Source organism: Dermochelys coriacea, chromosome 20 (genome assembly GCF_009764565.3).
Source record: "Dermochelys coriacea isolate rDerCor1 chromosome 20, rDerCor1.pri.v4, whole genome shotgun sequence".
Taxonomy (NCBI): domain Eukaryota; kingdom Metazoa; phylum Chordata; order Testudines; family Dermochelyidae; genus Dermochelys; species Dermochelys coriacea.
This window is the reverse complement of record NC_050087.2, coordinates 2,910,315-2,929,104: the sequence shown is the minus strand read 5'-3', so window position 1 is coordinate 2,929,104 and position 18,790 is coordinate 2,910,315. Positions and strand designations below refer to the sequence as shown.

General features: G+C 56.1%; 1 protein-coding gene across 4 annotated transcripts; it reads left to right on the top strand.

Moving 5' to 3' along the window:
* Window positions 1-477: 477 nt before the first annotated feature.
* Window positions 478-16,945, top strand: NEMP1 (nuclear envelope integral membrane protein 1). Of its 4 annotated transcripts, none has more exons than XR_006278344.1 (10): window positions 478-652; window positions 5,421-5,542; window positions 8,097-8,316; window positions 9,269-9,341; window positions 9,869-9,962; window positions 10,677-10,791; window positions 11,419-11,644; window positions 12,462-12,635; window positions 13,254-15,436; window positions 15,480-16,945. XR_006278344.1 is itself a non-coding variant. In XM_043506529.1 (9 exons), exons 1-9 carry the CDS (start codon window positions 517-519, stop codon window positions 13,438-13,440), a joined length of 1,347 nt encoding a protein of 448 aa, XP_043362464.1. In that variant the 5' UTR covers window positions 513-516; the 3' UTR covers window positions 13,441-16,945. The 4 variants fall into 4 exon arrangements, 2 of the variants coding, with proteins under 2 accessions (XP_043362464.1, XP_038235149.1); XR_006278345.1 differs by having other exon boundaries at window positions 513-652; window positions 10,682-10,791; XM_043506529.1 differs by having other exon boundaries at window positions 513-652; window positions 13,254-16,945.
* The last annotated feature ends 1,845 nt before the right edge of the window (window positions 16,946-18,790 follow it).

The window sequence follows — 18,790 nt, the reverse complement described above, 5'->3', positions numbered from 1 at the left end:
AGGGACCCTACAATAACAACCCAGCCCCACCCCGCACGAGGGACCCTACAATAACAACCCAGCCCCTCCCCCCACGAGGGACCCTACAATCGGTTGGGGCAGCCATGAGTTAAACGTTTCCATGGCGCAAAGTCGTCTCGTGATAGGTGGAGAGGCCTGTCAATCAGCCTTGCTGTCAGTGTATGGGCTGTATTGTATTCTGATATACTGGGGAAGCTGTCAGTCGCCGTTGTTGCTAGGGGGCGGGTGTAAGAGTTACTATGGGACTGATTAGTTACCGAGGGCCGGTCTAAGGGTTATGGGCCAAGCTGTCCTATGATAGGTTGTCTGGCGTGTCAGTCAGCGTGACTAGGGGTAGGCGGAAACTGGGCGTGGCCATGACCTGAGACGCTCTCTGATAGGCTGAGAGGGCTGTCGGCCCGCGCGGTTGGTAGGAGGCGGGAATTTACGTCTCTCCAGACTTGGGCGCCTATAGGCCCGCGGCCCGCCCGTCTTCCTGGTTGCTCGGGAGGGCTGATGACGGTGCGGGCGGAAGTGCGTGGCGCGGCCATGGCGGGAGGGATGAAACCAGCTCCGGGGCGGTGGCGGTTCCTGGGGACCCTGGTGCTGCTGGCGCTGGTGGGGGGCGCGGGCGTATGCGCATGCGCAGCAGGTACCGGGGGCCCCAAGGGACCGGGGCGGGGGGCGCAGGCACTGGGGGGCTGGGACCCGGGTGGGGGCAGGGACTGGGGAGTGAGGGAATTGGGGGGGGGGGAGACAGGCTGAGGGACCTGGGGTGTGGGGCGCAGGCACTGGGGGGCAGGGACTGGGGTGGGACAGCAATGGGGAGTGGGAGAATTGGGGGGGCAGGGACTGGGGGCTGGGTGAGACAGGCTGAGGGGCCTGGGGTGTGGGGTGCAGGCACTGGGGGCAGGGACTGGGGTGGGACAGCAATGGGGAGTGGGAGAATTGGGGGGGCAGGGACTGGGGGCTGGGGGAGACAGGCTGAGGGGCCTGGGGTGTGGGGTGCAGGCACTGGGGGCAGGGACTGGGGTGGGACAGCGATGGGGAGTGGGAGAATTGGGGGGCAGGGACTGGGGGCTGGGGGAGACAGGCTGAGGGGCCTGGGGTGTGGGGTGCAGGCACTGGGGGCAGGGACTGGGGTGGGACAGCAATGGGGAGTGGGAGAATTGGGGGGCAGGGACTGGGGGCTGGGGTGAGACAGGCTGAGGGACCTGGGGTTTGGGGTGCAGGCACTGGGGGGCTGGGACTTGGGGTATGAGGAAGGGAGGGGAGACAGGGACAGGGGATGGATGGGAACCCAGGGAGGCCCAGAGTCAGGGTGTGGGAGTGGCACATATTGGGGAGTGGGGCAGGTGGGGGGGGGCCTTTCCTGAGGGCACCCGGTGTGGCGTGTTGGTGAGCCAGAGGGATACTGACTATAGGCCCATGGGGAACTGTGATTTTTCTGAATCCCTTTCTCTCTTCTCCCGCCCCCACTCCACTGGCTGCCCCTGTGCAGGGAGGCGGCAGGTAAATCCGCATCACCCTGCTCTGTCCCCTTCTGTCACCCCACCCTGGGAGCTCCTTGTAATCTCATCGGCACCGCCTGCTGCTGTGTTAAATTGCCACCTTCTCTCCCCCCACCCCACCCCCAAAAAAATCCTAGCACTTGCTGCCCCAGCTTGCCAGCAGATCCAGGCTGTTCTTTGGGGCTCACGTGCAGTGACTTGTGGGTGGGGAGAGACTTATGGGCAGTGGACCCAAATCAGTGAGACTGTGAACCCCCGGTGAGTTGGGGTGGGAGATTGGGGGGGCAGATGGGCACTGGCAGGCGGGTGCTGGTAGGTGGCATGGGGCTGGGTGGGGCGCTGGCAGGGCGGGGCAGGATCACAGCATAGTCTGGGGAGTCACCTGAAGTGCCTTATGATGCACTTTTTTAAATGCCTCCATTCCAAATAAATCTTGAGCTCCTTAATGGGGGGACTCGAGGGATGGGAATGACGCAGGATAAAAGAGGATGTTGGCAGAGGATGGGGGACATGTTGGCACTGGTGGGGAGGCAGGGGGCCTCACCACATGAGTGCACAGCACCTTGTACCATCAACCAATGATCCCGACAAGGTCCCCTTGAGGTGCCACCATAATGCAAGTATCTGATGATCCTTTCTAGTTGGCTGTATTCCCTCTCCACACAAACTGATTGATTTGTCTTTGTGCAGGGTAGGCAGAGATCGGAGGAAGCGTGGGTTGGTGGGTGAGGCACTGAACTGGCACTTGGGTTCAGCTCCTGGCTCTGCCCCAGATTTCCTTTTAAGTCACTTGATCTTTCTATGCCCTGGTTCTGCAGCGGTAAAATGATGATTCTTTGTCACCCACTCCTTCTCTCGTTGAGACCGTGAACTCTTTGAGCCAGACACTGCCTGTGCAGTGCCCAGCACAATGGGACCTCAGTCTTAGTTATGACCTCTAGGCGCTACGCTCATGGAAGTGTCAGAGGTGGCAAAACTACTTTCATTGGTTGGGAGGAGGATGCCTTTCTGTGTGTGCTTCCTACACATGCCGAAGCTAGAGGAAAACAAGCCAAGGCTTTTGATCTGTTTAGAAGACTCCAGAAAATTCCCACTTCAAAGCTGGAGGAAAGGAAAAGTTAAATCTATTGTGTTTTGTGTTAACTGAGAAGTTTAGGATGCTGGGTGTGTGTGGGGATGGTGGTGTGTGGTGTGTCCAAAACCATGTTAATTTGTGCATTCAAATCTCTGCTTCTGGGCCACTCTTTTTGAACTGTGAGTTATAAACAGAGTGCCAATTCCTTCTTGTGATAATCTCACTTCGTGGCTATGTTTGTGCCTCTCTAAATGCCTGACGATGCGCCAAAGGTGCTGTTAGCTTCTGTGGGAGTGTGTTTCTCTATTTGTGTGACTGTTAGTTTCTCTGGGGAGCAGAGAGTGGATTGAATGGCAATGAGCTCTGTCACGGGGTTAGCAGGCTCGCCAGTCTGTTTACCTTGGTGGAGAAGGGAGTAGGGTATCTGATTGGAAACCCCAAAAATGTCGCTCGGGAGGCAGTGTGACCTAGTGGGTAGGGCACTGACTGGGCCTTGGAGACCTGGCTCTGCTACTGGCCTGCTGGGTGACCTCTGGCAAATCGCGTCCCTGCTCTGTGCCTCGTTTTCCCCATCTATAAAAGTAAAGTGTTTTGAGATCTATGGATGAAAAGTGTTATAGATAAGTGTGGTATTATTATTAACCACTAAGGATCATAGAATATCAGGGTTGGAAGGGACTCAGGAGATCATCTAGTCCAACCCCCTGCTCAAAGCAGAACCAATCCCCAACTAAATCATGTATTATCATGACTGCCGTTGGTCTAGGCATGTACTGCTCCTCTGCTAAAAAATGGGCTGTGTGTAAAAGGTGCCTTGTTCAGTGTGAACAGAGCTATGCCTAGCACAAAGGATTAACAAACATCCATTAAACCTTGTGAGCGGCACATGCTGTCTGGTCACACAACATAGTGACTGTAGCATAGCGATTTTTAATGTAGGTCACGTTCTTTCCCTACTAAAGTTTTAGGTAGCTTAATGTTGTGTGTGTGTGTTCTTTTTTTTTTTACTCTGTCTAATGTCTCCTCTCTTGGGGAATAACACTTTTCTATGAACTTGAGCACGTTGGTAAATAGTTTAAAGTCACACAGCATTACTCAAACACCCACTCTCTACAGTGACTCTATATGCCTGAGCCATCTCTGTGGGAGCTATGTGCGCCTGTTGAGAAAAGAGACTCGGGACTCTCTCCACAATACACGCATGCATCAATGAAAGCCTGGAGTTTGGCTTTTTCCTAAGAAGGCTAGAGGAGAGGACTATCTCCTTGCAAAGGCACTTACAGATACCAAGCCAGTTATAAAACAGGAGGAGTTCAATGGAATATCTTTTAAATGAACAAAGTTACTTATAGTGACCAAAAATAATGGCCACCCTCCTAGCTGATCAGAACTCCAGTATGCTTCCCCTTTCTACCGCCATCCTCTACCTACAGTGGCACTGTATTATGACAGAGAAGGTAAACTGAGGCATGGTCTAAGGCTGTAGTTGACTGTAAAGCTACATCTGGCCTTGTTCCAGGAGTGAAGCTGACGTTGATGAGTGTTTCCTTCTCCCCGCTGAGTGAAAATGGTCCTTAGTTCACCTCACAAGTTATAGGACTCAGTACTGGCATAAATGGGGGATTTTCCCCCCCTCCCCCCACATTCTCCTTCAGTCACAGACATTGGACCTGAAGCAGGAACTAATACGGGGAGGTTAGGGCCTGTTTTATTCAGGAGATGCCACATTGGTCCCTTCTGGCCTTTAACTTGGTGAATTTCTCTCACCGATGTGGTTGCTGAATAAATTCCCCCAGGGCTGTGTCTCGCAGAGTGGGTGTGCTTGCAACACACGTGGAGGGCCAAAGAACGCCAGGCTCAGAGCTTCTTGGGGAGGAGATCACTGGGGAAAAATGTTGGGTGACTCCCAAATCCCAACCCTGTTCAGATGGCCACTGTCAGGCACGATACTGGGCTAAGTGGATCACTGATCTCTCCCAGTATGGCTGTTCTTATGTAAACTCTAATGAGGTCTATGTGGGATGCACACTGGGCCCTGATCCTCCTGTCGTGTTGGTGTAAATCAGGTGAAATTGCACAGAAGTCAGTGGAACTGCACGAGTGAGCTTAGAATCAAGTTCATGTTTTAGGAAGGCTCCATGCAATTAGTCTCTGGCTGGTGGTTCCCTTGAGCTTGGCCTTCCCAGGACAGCTAATTTGGTGCTGGTGGTATCAGCGAGTGCCCGATCCCTAGTTTCGGGGGAAGTGTTTGCTCTTGCTTTAAACAGAATCACTCCCAGAGAACTCTCTGCCAGAGTCCCATGAGTCCTGGGGCTGTGGAACTAGACATGAAATCCACCTGTTGCTTGCGGGAATGTTCTCTAGGTTCTAAGTCTCCCCTTAAAAACAAGCCACCCACGATTGTTTCTGTCCCTGGTGAGTGTGAAGAAAACCTGTAGCAACACAAGCTGAGTGTGAAGTGCTGCTGGGATGCCTTCCTGAGTCTGCAGACAATCTGAAACTGTAGCTCAGGAGCTTTGAGCCCAAACACCCAGTTCAAGTGCCCATCTCCTGATCTCTGACCCCTTCCCCGGGGGCCACCTGTTATAAATGCCAAAACTTCCAGCTTCCCTCATCAGGGTGTGCTGAAGGTTCGGGAAGGGGCCCTGTGAAATCAACTGAATTTATATCAAAACAAACACAGTTCTTTTAAATGAAAGGAAAGTGAACTCCCTCCACCCCCGTGTCTTGTGCCGGACACAGGACAGGCTCGCTCCCAGACACGGATGGGAATAGCTGCATCGGGTCTAGTTTGTTACTAAATCTTTCTTATCCCTCTCCCCTGTCTAAAGAAGGTGCTGAGAAGTCGGTGATCCAACTTGAAGAAGGGCATGTGCACCATCTGATGTTCCCGCGGCAGTTCTGCTACACCAACGCAGTGACCCCAAAATGGCACGACATCTGGACCCGGATGCAGGTAGGAACCAGTGCCTGCTTTGCCTGCTGCTGCAAAACCAGGTCTGCATCTGATGAAGTGAGCTGTAGCTCACGAAAGCTTATGCTCTAATAAATTTGTTAGTCTCTAAGGTGCCACAAGTACTCCTTTTCTTTTTGCGAATACAGACTAACACGGCTGCTACTCTAAAACCAGGTCTGCGTCTCTCTGCTGCCCCGCCCCCATTATTTGCATTCAAGCCAAGAGTCTGAATGAAAGAGGCTTTGTCGGGTTTGTGTGAACCAGCGAAAGAACCTCTCAGACCAAACCCCCTTATCTCTTTATCTCCTCTCCTTGGGGCGGGTGCAGTAGCAACAAGATAAGGGCTGGTTCCTGGACAGAAACTTCTTGCTTTGACCCCTACCTGTGTCTGAGTGCTCCTGCTGCTGGCCAGTCTCAGATATGTTCCCAGCCTTTGTGCCTTGCCCTTCTCATCCTGTGGTTTATATGAGGTTAGTAGCCAGAATGTGCTAGGGGCTGTACAGGCAGGAGAGAGCACAGTAAGGCCAAAAAACAGCCACAGATATCCTAGGAATGCATTGTAGTAGTTAGAACCAGCAGGCTTGGTTTCAGGACTCCTGGGTTCTATTCCCACCGTTGGACGAAAGTGTCGTGGTGTGGTTGAAACAATGGACTGAGCGTCGGGAGTTCAGGGTTCTCTTCCCCCCACCCTGCCGCTCACTCGTGTGGCCTTGAGCAAGTCACTTAAGCTCTCTGGGTGTCAGCTGGAAACCGGGGATAAGGCCTGCTGCAGGTGAGCGTTTTCTGGTGGGGAAGGCCTCCATGTCGCTGGCTAAAGGAGACACTGCTGTCAGCCGTAAGGCTCCTGTTTCCAGCAGTGTCAGACGTAGGCGCAAAGTAGTGTCGCCCTGCTGCTCATCAGGCAAAGGAGCCCCGGGGGCTACTCAGGGTAGGAAAAACGAGAGGAACTGCTGTTTGGCAGCTGGCATGCGGGGGCTATCAAAGGGCCAGTGTTCATAGTGATACTCAAGGCTTCATCAGACATCAGTGCAGGCTGTTCCTCCCCCTGACGCCCCTTGTCACCCTGATCTCCCCCACCACAGCGGGCAGACGCTGTCCTAGTTTCTCACGGTGGCTGCCCTGAGGCTGCATCTAATGGTGGCAGAAGTGGCAAGTGTTTGTCAGGACACTTCGTGTCATGGTTTCTCGGACTGTCGAGATCTGCAGCGCTGTTCTTCACATCAGCCTCTTCTGACCGGAGGTGGGGGGAAGGAACCGCATCAGAGAACCATGGGTTTTGTAATTTATTCCATAAAGCTATCAAAGGCGAAACTGCCTGACGAGCATGTCAGGGAATGAATAAAACAAGCCCATTGAGAGAAGTTTGTACAATCAGCGCTTAAGCTCCTTCCATCTGAGAGACTCAGCAATTTTAACAAGGATACTTCAGTTCAGACCCCGGATGAGAGCATTATTCCCCAGTTACAGATGGGGAAACTGAGGGGAGGGGAGGGGAAGTGACTTGCAAGTGCACGCAGGAAGCAAGCGGCAAAGGTAGGAACACTCTAGACTTTCTTGCTGCTGGTCCTGTGCCTTGAAATCCTCCCTCATCCTTCAACTGGTCCCCTGAAAATGTCTGAGGCCAGCTCTTCTTGTAACTCACATTTTTAGATGCTCATGGCTAGGGTCCTTGCTGATGAGAAAAGGAGGCCTTGAGTGAGAGTCTGGAGCTTAGATGTGAAGGCGATTGTAGGCATGCAGGTGCAGGATGTGGATACATTTCCTGAGAAGTCAGTTACTGGCAACTGGGGGTACGCAGACCTCTTCCAAGGGGTATGGCACCGGATCTAGAGATTTGCCTATCTTTACAACAGGCTCCTAAAAAGCACTAGCAAAGTCAGTACAAACTAAACTTTCATACAGACAATGACTTCATTATACTGTTCTGTATACTGTACACTGAAAATGTTAGTACAATATTTATATTCCAGTTGATTTATTTTGTAATTACATGGTGAAAATGAGAAAGGAAGCAGTTTTTCAGTAACAGTGTGGCTGTGATACTTTTGTATTTTATGACTGATTTTTGTAAGCAAAGTAGTTTTTAAGTGAGGTGAAACTTGGGGGTATACAAGACAAATCCCGCTCCTGAAAGGAGTACAGTAGTCTAGAAAGGTTGAGAGCCACTGGTCTAACCGCTTTGGTAAACTAGCAGTAGGTACATTTCCAAACTCAAAGTGAACTTTTGACTGTCACTTCGGTGAATTTGGAAATGTTACCCTGTATCTCTAATAGCATTTCCAAGGCCACCTCTTCTGGCACTCTCACCAGATTAGCAGTGATTTCATTGTCCTGAGACCACTGATCAGGGAAAGGAACAAACCTGCGCCATGTACTGCGAGCTGACATATGGGAAGCCCCTCACAAAGTGCTAAGCAATATTTAGCCGTTAGCTGCACAGCTCCGATCCCCATTTAGTTTTGTCTCCCTTGCGCTGGCTTAGTCGAAGACCCCGTTATGTCCACCCCTGCAGTGCAGCATGGGTGTGCAAGTACCTCTCCTCTCCCGTCTGCAGATCCGAGTCGTCAGCAACAAGATGATCCGTGTCACCCAGGTGGAAAATGAGGAGAAGCTGAAAGAGTTGGAGGAGTTCAACATGTGGAACTTCTTCTTCTCCCTCTTGAAAGAGAAGCTGAACGACACCTACATCCCAGTGGATCTCTACAGCGAGAAAACCTGCCTGAAAGTAGAGTTACTAGAGACAAACACCACCTACAGCGTCATCCTCTTCCGGTGTAAGCCATGCTGGGGTTCGGGCTGCCCCTCTCGGGGCTTCGTAGGCCTGCTCAAGGAAGGAGGTGCAATTCATGCTGCTTTGCTGAGGATGTGCTCCACCTGCTCCATTCAGCAGCGCAGAGTTAGGGTTACCTGGCTACTGCCGGATGCCACGTTATTTAGAAGAACCCAGCTAGACTTACACGGGGGTGTCAGGGTGAACACCCTGAAACTGCCCTTTGGGCCGCTGGGAGAAATGGAGGAGATCTGAGGAGAAGGTGGTGGCACCCAACTCTGCAGGGAGCTTGGTCCAGCTGCTTTGGGCCTAGAACGGGCTCCTGGCGGTACCAGGGATCTGTTATAGGGCGTTGTAGCACGTGTTAGCCCTAGGTCTAATGACTGAACTAGTTCCTTCTTTGCTTGGGAGGGGTGTGGGTAAGGGGCTGAGGGTGGGAGAGAAGCACTTGCCCAACATGGGCTGTGTACGCCTCTGGAAGAGAAGCGGGGTGCACCCATCCGTTTCCTCCAGCCCCAGGTCAGTTTGGTCCACCCACAGCAAAGCCGTGTTTGAATCCTTGGTCTGAGATTCATCAGGTTTATCCAGAGTCTGGGCCTTGGGGCCGTTTATACTGAGACGGGATCATAGAATCGTAGAATATCAGGGTGGGAAGGGACCTCAGGAGGTATCTAGTCCAAGTCCCTGCTCAAAGCAGGACCGATCCCCAGTTTTTGCCCCAGGTCCCTAAATGGCCCCCTCAAGGATTGAACTCGCAACCCTGGGTTTAGCAGGCCAGTGCTCACACCACGGAGCTCTCCAGGCATATCCAGCTCAGGGGTGTGCCTCCGTATGTTGTGCTGGGTATGTCCCAGCTGCTCCCCGAGGACTACTGGGACCGAGCCACGTTGTCACGTGGGCTCCAGCACAAAGTAACCAGGCTGGGGGCTTCTCTGATGCTGTCTTGTCTCTTTTAGGGTTTGACCCCATGCTCTGCCTGCTTTCCGGCCTGGGCCTGGGTCTGGTTTTCTGCGGGGATTTGCTGAGCAGGTGGGTCGCCCCTTGCTGGAAGACCAGACCACTGCGTGTACCGTACCCGCTGCCCTGCGCACTCGGCCACCCTGTCTCTGTGTTAATTGTCTGGGCCACACGGAGGAAACGCGACCTCAGGGATGCTGCTGTGGCCAGGTGCAATGGGGCACCTCGGAGCGGTGCCTGCCCCAGCCTGGTCTCTGTCCCTTAATAGCTATGTAAACCAGGGGCTGCTAACATCCACAGCTGGGGGGCCGCCTACCAGCTCTTGGGCTGTGGTCTGGTGTCCTGGCAGTTAAATCAGGGGGATCATCTCCCAGCACTAAATCCCCTGGGCTCAGGCCTGTAACTCCATGGAGCTTGGCTTTGCGCAGGCCGCTCTTACCAAGACAGCGAACACCACCCTAGTTCCCTTTTAATGATCCGGAGGCGGAAGGCACGTTGGCTTCCTGCTCTCTTGGGTGTGTCTGCCTGAAGCTCTGTTCGGCGTGTGCATGTGCGAGCGGACCTCTCTCAAACTCACCCGCCGTGCGTGATCTCCGCAGGAGTCAGCTCTTCCACTACTCAGCTGGGATAAGCATCGGCATGCTGGCCTCGCTGCTGATCCTCATCTACATGATGGCCAAGGTGATGCCCAAGGTGAGGCTGGGAATTGGATGCTGCTGGGTGCGATGGAGCTGGAACTGACCACTCGGCGACTGGCTGGTTCAAGGACCACGCCGAACTGCTGTAACTTGGGAATCTGGTTACAAACTCCCGCCCTCTAAGGCTCTCGGATCCGGTCTATGCTGGGGGGAAACTCAAAAGAGCCTTTCAGTGCCCAGGCATAAGAGGCAGGAATGCTGGGGTATGGTGGTTCTGGTGTCTAACCCCTGCTCTGAGCAAGATAGTCAGTGGTTAAACCATCACACTCTGCTGTAGCTCACACAGGTGGTAGTGGGTATGCAGCGGCACACGCTAGTGCTAAAAACCCGCCACCACAGTGTGGAGGTGCTCTGGGTATCGGGAGAGAGGAGCGGACGGGTCAGAAGAACACCCACCCGGTCTGGCTCGTGTATGGTAGCACCCCGCTGAGATCAGGGCCCCCTTGAGGCCACACAGTGAGTGATAGGCAGAGTCTGTAGTCGAAGGAGGCAAGGGGTGGGAGGGGAAAGTGGCCAAGGACCAGAGCCCCACAGACCTGGGAACAGAACCCAGGTTCGGTACCTGGCCCGTTAGGCTACGCTGCCCTTTGACATAGGGCCTGTCTAGCAAACCATCTTTCCCGGGGATGAACATCAAACAGCGGCAGTTTGGCTCTAGTAGGCACGTGGAAGCACCTGTCTTGTTCTCACGTCTTTCCATCTGCCCTAGAAAAGTCCCATCTACTTCATCCTAGTGGGAGGCTGGTCCTTCTCCCTCTACCTCATCCAGCTGGTCTTCAGAAACTTACGAGAGATCTGCAAGTCGTACTGGCAATATCTCCTGGGTGAGTGTGTCTCGGCACCTACCGCTGCCTTACGCAAAGGACGGTTCACCTGTTTGTATGACGGTGGTGTAGGAGATGCTGGGACTTCCACACCCGTCTGCCTTCTATGCGGCTACAAACGGGGCTGTTGGTCAGCTGCCATCGGCCACTTCCAGGAAAGTGTGGTGGGAGGAGGGGCAGGGGGCCTGTCTGAGCAGCACCTTGGATTTTACTGCTTGCAGATCTGCCCAGCTTAGCCACCTGAGCTGAACTCAGCAGCCCCTGTCCAAATAGGATTTAGAGTCATTTGACCAGGAAGGAACCCGGGACTGTAGGAGCAGTGACACCGGCGGCACAGGGGATGGGGAAGGAGCAGTTACATGGTGCATGCTGCATTGACCACGGCCAGCGTGGCTGTGCTCAGCACTTCCCGGAGCGGGCTGCACCAATGGTCAGGATGCTTCCAGCCCTTCCTGCTCCGTGCACTCCTCGTTCTATGAGGCAGGCGTGGAATTCCTGGCTGATTTCACAGGGGGTCTGGCCATGAACTTGCTGATGAGTCTGTGAGGGACCCTGGGTCCGAAAGGAGGTGGAGGTGCCGGGTGTCCATCCTGTTCATAGTGGCCTCCGTTGACTTCCCTCACCCAGGCTACGTGCTGCTGGTGGGCTTTGCCAGCTTCGCCGTCTGCTACCGGTACGGCCCGCTGGAGAACGAGCGCAACATCAACCTGCTGACCTGGAGCTTGCAGCTCCTAGGTCTGCTGCTCATATACTTGGGCATCCAAATCCGGCCCATTGCCCTGGCGCTGATTGCCATTGCCGTCTGCACCAAGAACCTGGAGTACCCTGTCCAGTGGCTCTCTGCTGCCTACAGGTGATTCCACAGCTCCGGGCGCGCCGGCTGCTCCAGCCACAGGGTCTAGGCCAGCCACTGCCGGTGGGGAGGCAGCCAACGGCCAAGTAGAAGGAGTCTGGTCCAGGCTAAGGAGCCGACTGGCTCTGTTAACAGGACGGCTGTGCCATAGTGTAGCTGAATGAGAGTAGGGGATGCGAGGCCCTGGGTGCATATGGCTAAAAAGGGAGTTCCCAAGCCAGAGACGTGGCCTGGTTTTGGCTGACGCTGGGTGGGGAGGGAGGGATCGGTTGCATGAAACCTGAGCCCGGGAGTCAGTTGCTCATGCTTGGACGTTTATCGTTTACCGGAGGGGTCTCTGGCCAAGGGTCAGGAGGCCAGTTAGACTTTATGGCCTCAGCTAAACTGTCCAACCCAACCTGGCCACTGTGTGGCGCCAACACCTGCTTGTTGGTGGATGTTGGTCTTTAAGAACTGAATTTTCTCCTGTATCCTCGCTGCTGTCTGGGGGTATCTCTGTATTCTGGGGCATGATGGGGTCAACCCCTCTTGGGGGAGCGGTGACCAGCTCTCTGCCTCTGGTGCTGGTGGGGAAGCCGGCTTCCAAGCGGGGCTCGGCAGAGTTAAAGAGGTGGGCAGAGGGCTTCATAGATCCATTCGGAGCCTCTAGCCCAGGCCAGCGGATTCCAGCCGGTAACTTCTGCATCAGGCTTCTAGCTTCTCAGGTGCCCCCCCAGCCCTGAGCGCTGACCCCGTAGAGGCTCCAGCAGCTCTCTGTAGGGACTGAGCGCAGCCTCGAGGCGGGGAACTGCTGCTAACATCACTGCTCTGCTGGCAGGAAGGTGCAGAAAGCCACAGCGAAGCCAAGCCCCCCTCGCCTGCTGACCGAGGAGGAGTACCGGCTCCAGGGGGAGCTGGAGACGCGCAGGGCCCTGGAGGAGCTGCGCGGATACTGCAGCAGCCCAGAGTTCTCTGCCTGGACTGTGGTTTCCCGCATCCAGTCTCCGAAGAGGTAAAACGCCCTGGGGGCGCCAGCAACCCCCTTACAGTGCCCCCTGCCAGGGGGCCATGGCTCTGCGCACGTCTGGGGGTGCCTGACGTGGCTGTGGGGCAGGGCTGGCTGCGCTCTCACTGGGGCAATCTGTACTCTTCCAGCAGGGCAGCCTGCAGCTACACTCTGTACCTGCCAGGGGTGTAAAAACTCCTGGGGGTGCCAGGTGCAGTCTATGTCCTGACTGTGCTATCACCGGCTAGCATCGTTCAGATATGTGTTAGCAGGGCCCGGAGCAGCTGAGCCTTTGATCGGCCAGGTGGCTGGCTCCTCATACTGGCCTGGCCCATGCCTAAGCGACCCTAGTGGGCTGGGCTGGACTGGTGGCTGGGACAGCAAGGCAGGACTCACCAGTGCTAGTTCCAGCTCTGTGTGACCTTGGGCCAATCACTCCCGCATCCCTGTGCCTCAGTTTCCCCATGGGGTTACTAATTCTCCTGTGGGGGTTGAAGCTTAATGGTGTCTAGGACCTTTAAGGGACATAATGGCCATACTGGGTCAGGCCAGTGGTCCATCTAGCCCTGTATCCTGTCTTCCCACAGTGAAAGTTAATTGCTCTCCATCCTTGTTCATTTCCAGGTTTGCCGACTTTGTGGGCGGCGCCTCCCACCTCACCCCGAACGAGGTCTCTGTCCACGAGCAGGAGTACGGGCTGGGGGGCCTGTTTGTGGAGGACCAGCTCTTTGAGGAAGACGAAGACGACTCCTTCGAAGGGGAGGGTCATGCGGGGTTCTCCGTGTCCCGGAACCACCTGGGCTCCGAGTGAGGGAGTCGTGTGGATGGATTTGGTGGTGGAGCTGCGGCGGCACCCTGCCGGCGTGGGGTACAATCACTGCTCTCCGAGCGTCCCCATGAGCGCGCGCGCGCGCGCGCGTGTGTGTGTGTGTGTGTATAAAGCCCAGTCTGTCTGTGTGAGTGCACCAGAGCCAGCCAGGCTGGCAGCGCCTCCAGCTGGAGCCAGTGACATGGGCAGTCAGGGGATTGAACTCCACCCATCTAACCTGGCAGCACTTTGCCCTCTGGCTGGCACCAGACCTGGTCCCTCTCCTGTTGTACGGCTCTTGTCCTTTTCCCAGCTTTCCGCAGCGGGGGAGATGCCGAAGGAGGGGCAGAGAAGGGGTGTTCTGGGGGCACTTCCCTTCTGGGGAATCCACACGTTGCTTTGCAGCTTGCCAGCAGAGCTTCCCGCAGCCCTGTATGGGGCAGAGAGGAATAGGGGCTGCTTGTCTGAGTCACCCCCAGCCTGACTTCAGTTGGACTGGGAAAGCCCCCCCCTCCAGCCTTCCCAAACCCGAGCAGGGTCTCTGTGGGGTAGGAGGGCTCTGCACAGGCCTGTTGTCTGTAGGGCACAGTGTCCACATGGGACTCGTGCTGCCCATAATGCGGGGTGAATCGCCCCCTGTCTCCTGCTTGCAGCGCTCCGGGCCTTGTTCAGCCACAGAGACCATTTCATTCTCCCGCTCCCCTGGGTCTCAGCTGCAGGGGAGGTGGGCAGCACCCGGGTGATGGCAGGGCGATGGTGATGAGCAGCTGGCATGCCTACAGGCTGCAAGAGCGCTCAGCCCGCTGCCTGTAGCAGGGTGGGTTTCCTGGGGCGCAGGGGTCCCTCGCCTCAGGTGCTGAGCTGAGCCCAACTGCAGAACTCAGCCCCTTTTCTCTGTGCATCCTGTCCCCAGCAGGAAAAATAACCCCACTTTCCACTGGCCCCTGCCCCCACCTCACTGTCCTGTGACTACGGCTCCTGGACTGCTGCCCCCTGCTGGCTGTCAGCGGGCTGGGGTGTTAGCTGGTTTGCAGGCTGGCATGGGGGTGGTGGGAAGAGGCTGGCTGCCTGTGGGGACAGCAACTTGATCTCTTCCTCCCCGCACTGGGAGCTGGCTTTGTTTGCACAAGAGGAGAACTTTAGACTTGCTGTAGTGACAGGTGCGTGCAGGGCAGCTGACTTCCCCTCCTCCTGCAAGGAAGGGCTGCCAGCTCCCCGCCCAGTAATGGGTACAGGGGCAGGAACGGCTTCCGTTCGTACGAACGCCAAAGAGACCGGAGGCCTCGCGGCGGTCAGCCCTTGGAGCCCCCCTGGCTCCCCAAAGGGGCTGAGCGGAGGGGCGCCGTACGGTTACAGGCACGGCAGGAGCCAGCGAGAGTGGCACATGGAGAGGCGGCTGGGCCTGCACTGCCAACCCCTCCCCACAGTCTCCTGGTGCAGAACTTTATTTGGTCTGGGCTGTGCCCCTGCAGCCGGTGGCTGGAGTGCCAGGCTGGCTTCCCTGGCGGTGCGGCCCAGGATTGGGACCGCTAACGGCCCCACTTAGGCCCAGCATCCTTGAGCGTCTCCCTGTGGACATAGGGAAAACTCTGGCTTCAGGATTTGTGTCTGAATGTGTCTTTCTCACCTGCTTTGTTTGTGGTTCATTTACTTACGTCCACAGTGCTTCGTAGCCAGAGACGCTTTACCCGCTTAATGCCCGAGCGGGTGCCCTCGTCGCTACCCTGTCAGCATCATTCACAGGGCTCTCTGAGCCCCTATTCTAGGCCTGACTGTTTCAGCCTTCTCTGCCTAGGGAGTCCCACGCTAATGTGGTGCACGGCGAGGTGTCCGTGTCCCCCACAGCCTCTGGTTTGGCTCCACGTCCCCTCTAACCTGTCTGCAAGCGGCTGGGTGGCCTGGCACATCCTGGGATGCTCCTTCCTGACCTGCTTCCATCTTTGCTGCTCCCTGGAGGAGTCCAGTCCCCTGAGCCAGGGAGCTAGTGCCGTTAGCCTGGGTTCCCTGCGTGCAGGGGGGAGCCTGAGCTCTGTGTGGGGCAGGAAGCCCATGGGGGCTTGCCTGCACTGGGAAAGGGCAAGTCCCTGAATTGGGACCTGAAGAGCAGGGAGCAGAGGGAGACGCTGGCACAACTCTCTCCAGATCTGGCTGGGTGGAGCCTAGATGTGGGGGGTGAACGTGACGGCAGGTGAGGGGCTGCAGCCGAGCCCGCAGCCTGGCGTTGACTAGTTCACGCCGCAGGTTCTTTACGGGAGCAAAGGCGTGTTGGGAACAGATGGTTCTGAACCACGGGGGCAGGGACTTGGCCGTGCCTGAGGCTTTCCATGCTGCGTAGCCCATTCAGACGCTCGCTTCACGTTGTAGTTAATGGGAGCTGTGGGGCGAAGGGTGGGATTCTGAAGTTACCTGAGTGATTCCAGCAGGGCTCGTGCGCCTAAGTCAATTGGGTGCTTCTGAAAGTCTCCCCAGGATCGCTGCTTTAACCCCCCCCCGGTCGCAGAGTTCTCTCTTTGTTTCCAAGAAGTTTCTCTTGGTAGCGAAACAAGCTCCTGGCCCCCAACCTCCTCACTGAACCCTGAAAACCTGCAGGTTGCTTGTGCCTTAGCACTGAGCCAGTGCAGAAAGCCGCTGAGGTGTAGAGCCACCGGGCAGGACTGTCCTGTCTCACCTGATGTGGGTTCATTTCATGACAATGGCCCTGTGTGGGGCTTGTGTGACTATGCACAGTGTCTGGTTGTGAGCCAGAGTGAAAATGGAAGGGGACCAGGCCTGTGTGGAACTTGGCACATACAGGAGAGCCGGGCATTTCCTGCTTGAGGGCTGGAACGTGCCCCAGGGCTCAGTTAACCCTTTGGAGCCTGTGGCGCTGGCGTGAGTGGGCAAGGCTGGCTGCTCGCCTGCCGTAGGTGGGGTAGGCTGCAGCTGGCCTGGATTGCTTGTCCCCTCCACACTTCTAGCTCTGAACTCGGAGCAAACTGCGTCCCAGCCTCTTCCTCTGTCATGGGAGGCATGTGGGCCTGGCTGGCATGGCCTGGCTGACAGGCCTTCTCTTAAGCACAATGGGGGGGGCAGGGGGGAGGGTGCTCCTCAATCTCTATGCAACTATCTGAGCAATAACTGCCCTTGACTGGTGCCTCTGGGGAAAGTGCTTCCGCAGGGCCCAGATCCTGCTCGCTCCCCATGAAGTAATGTTGGAGCAGCAAGCTTTTGTTGTTCATTGTTGTGCTAGGCGCCGCTGCAAAATAATCAGACTGTGGGGACATGCATGGTCTGCAGGAGAAGCCCGTGCAATGCAATCGGTCTTGGCACTGCCTATAAGCCGCATAACTGCTGGAGGTTATGGCCACGGTGGGCAATTCCCAGTTTAATTTTAAATATTTTTTTGTTGCTGCGCCCCTTTTATTTCCTGCTCCCTGTTGTTGCGGAAAGCCAGCTCTCGGCACCCAGAGTTTATTTTTCTTGCTGCTGTTAATGCCGGTTCAGAATTTTAATAAAGTTTGTCTTTGTAGGGGGGTGTGTGTGTGTGTGAGAGAGAGAGAGAGAAACAAGGGTGTGAAAGCAGTGGTTCGGCTCGAAGCAGCTGGGAGGCTGGACAAAGCTGTCCAGTTGGTCCGTAGCACAACCAAGGCTCGTCAGCGGATTCCTTCCATCTCCTAACAGCCCCTGGCTCTCTTATCCTGCCTGAAGCATTAGGGGCCTCGTGGATTAATGCTCTGGCTACTAGGGTTCTGCACCCAGTGTAGGTCACAGCTGTGGAAACAGTCGGAGTAGGGGGCAGTCCTGAGCTGGAAGAAGGGGGGCTCCAGATGGGTTAAGAGGTGCTGGAAGGACAAAGAAGAGCAATCCTGGTTCCCAGCCATAATCCCAGGTGCGGCTCAACACGAGTGAAGCGATTTTTTTTTTCCTCCTGGCCTGACTCTTCTGTTCCCATCCGCCGCAAAATCATTCGCGGCCTCGCTGTAATGTCGTTAGAGACACGGTGGGGAAGGTCTGAGCTTTTATAGGCCCAACTTCTGGGGATGAGTGAGATGAGCTTTTGAGCCCGCATCGAGCTGTTCTTCAGGGCTGCGCCGCTGCCTCTGTGTCCGTGCTCCACGCAAGAACCAGACCGCCAGTTTAGCGCAGGGGGTTAACATGCGTTTCAGGGCCCCCTGCGAGGGGAAGGAGTGGGGGTAAGAAAGAGCTGCCCCAGCACTGGTAGCTGCAGGGCTGGGGGCAGCCTGCCTGTGGCCAGCCTTAGGCGTTCCTGCAGGATCAGTAACGCCATGTACCTCGTACTAGCCCGGCTCCCGCTCTGCACCCTGCTCGTGGGAGCTCCAGAGAAACGCTCAGTTACTGCACTGGAACATTATGGGCAACGCTCCCTGCTCTAAATCTCTGGGGTTTTCGGGGTGCAATCTAGCATCCTGGTGCTCGGAGTCTGGGTGGTTAGCACCAGGGAGAAAAAGGCTTTGTCCCCTGGGCTTCTCTTCCAACAGAGCTTGCTGCGGGCTTCTTGCAGCCAGCTCGTCCTGCCAGCTCAAACAAACCCCTCTTGTCCTGGCATCAAATTAGCCACTCAGCAGAGCAATAGCCCAGGGTCTGCTGGCTTTTCCTGGGGCTGATTCCCCTGATGACGTTGGCCGGGTCACACAATGGGTTTTTGTCCCTGTTTCCCTAGCTGTAAAGCAGGGCTCGCTAAGAAGGAGCTGACCTTCTGTGGCAGCTCTCGGGATTTGTGGCTGGGCCCTACATGCCTTGGTGCATCTCATGCTCTCTACCTGTGGCCAGGCCCGTGGGGCAGTGGACCTCCGCCTGGTGCCGTGGGCGGTCAAGGCACCCTGGTCTGATCTCGCGGCGTGTGCCTCCAGCTGCGTGTGTCGTACACCCTGTTGGCTGGCGCTGGAGGGTGGCAGAAGAATTAACAGGTCGGCTTGGTGGTGAAATGGGTCCAGCTCCACTTCTGGGGCTAGCCCAGTGCCTCCTGCCCCATGCAGCTGGCCTGGGTACACTGAATCCTGCCTCAGCAGGGGGGGACGGACTCGGTGGCCTCTCGTGGGTCCCCCTCATAGGTCCCTCCCAGCCCTACATTTCTGTGATGCATGGGACGTCTTTCCGTGGGGCCCATCCCCAGCGGCTGTTCTCTGGAGTGTGTCCACCCATACCCGGGTTGGGGGAACAAGCCACATGCACACCTGCCGCATTACAGGGTGCGGGGCAGTGCTGGAGTAAGCGGAGACGCAGCGGGGGGAGATAGTGGGGGGGTTGGGCACAGGGCTGGGAGCAGGGGGAGACCTGGCTTCAATTCCTAGCTCTGCCACTGCCTCCCTGGGTGACCTTGACCAAGTCACTGACTCTCTCTGTCTTGGTTTCC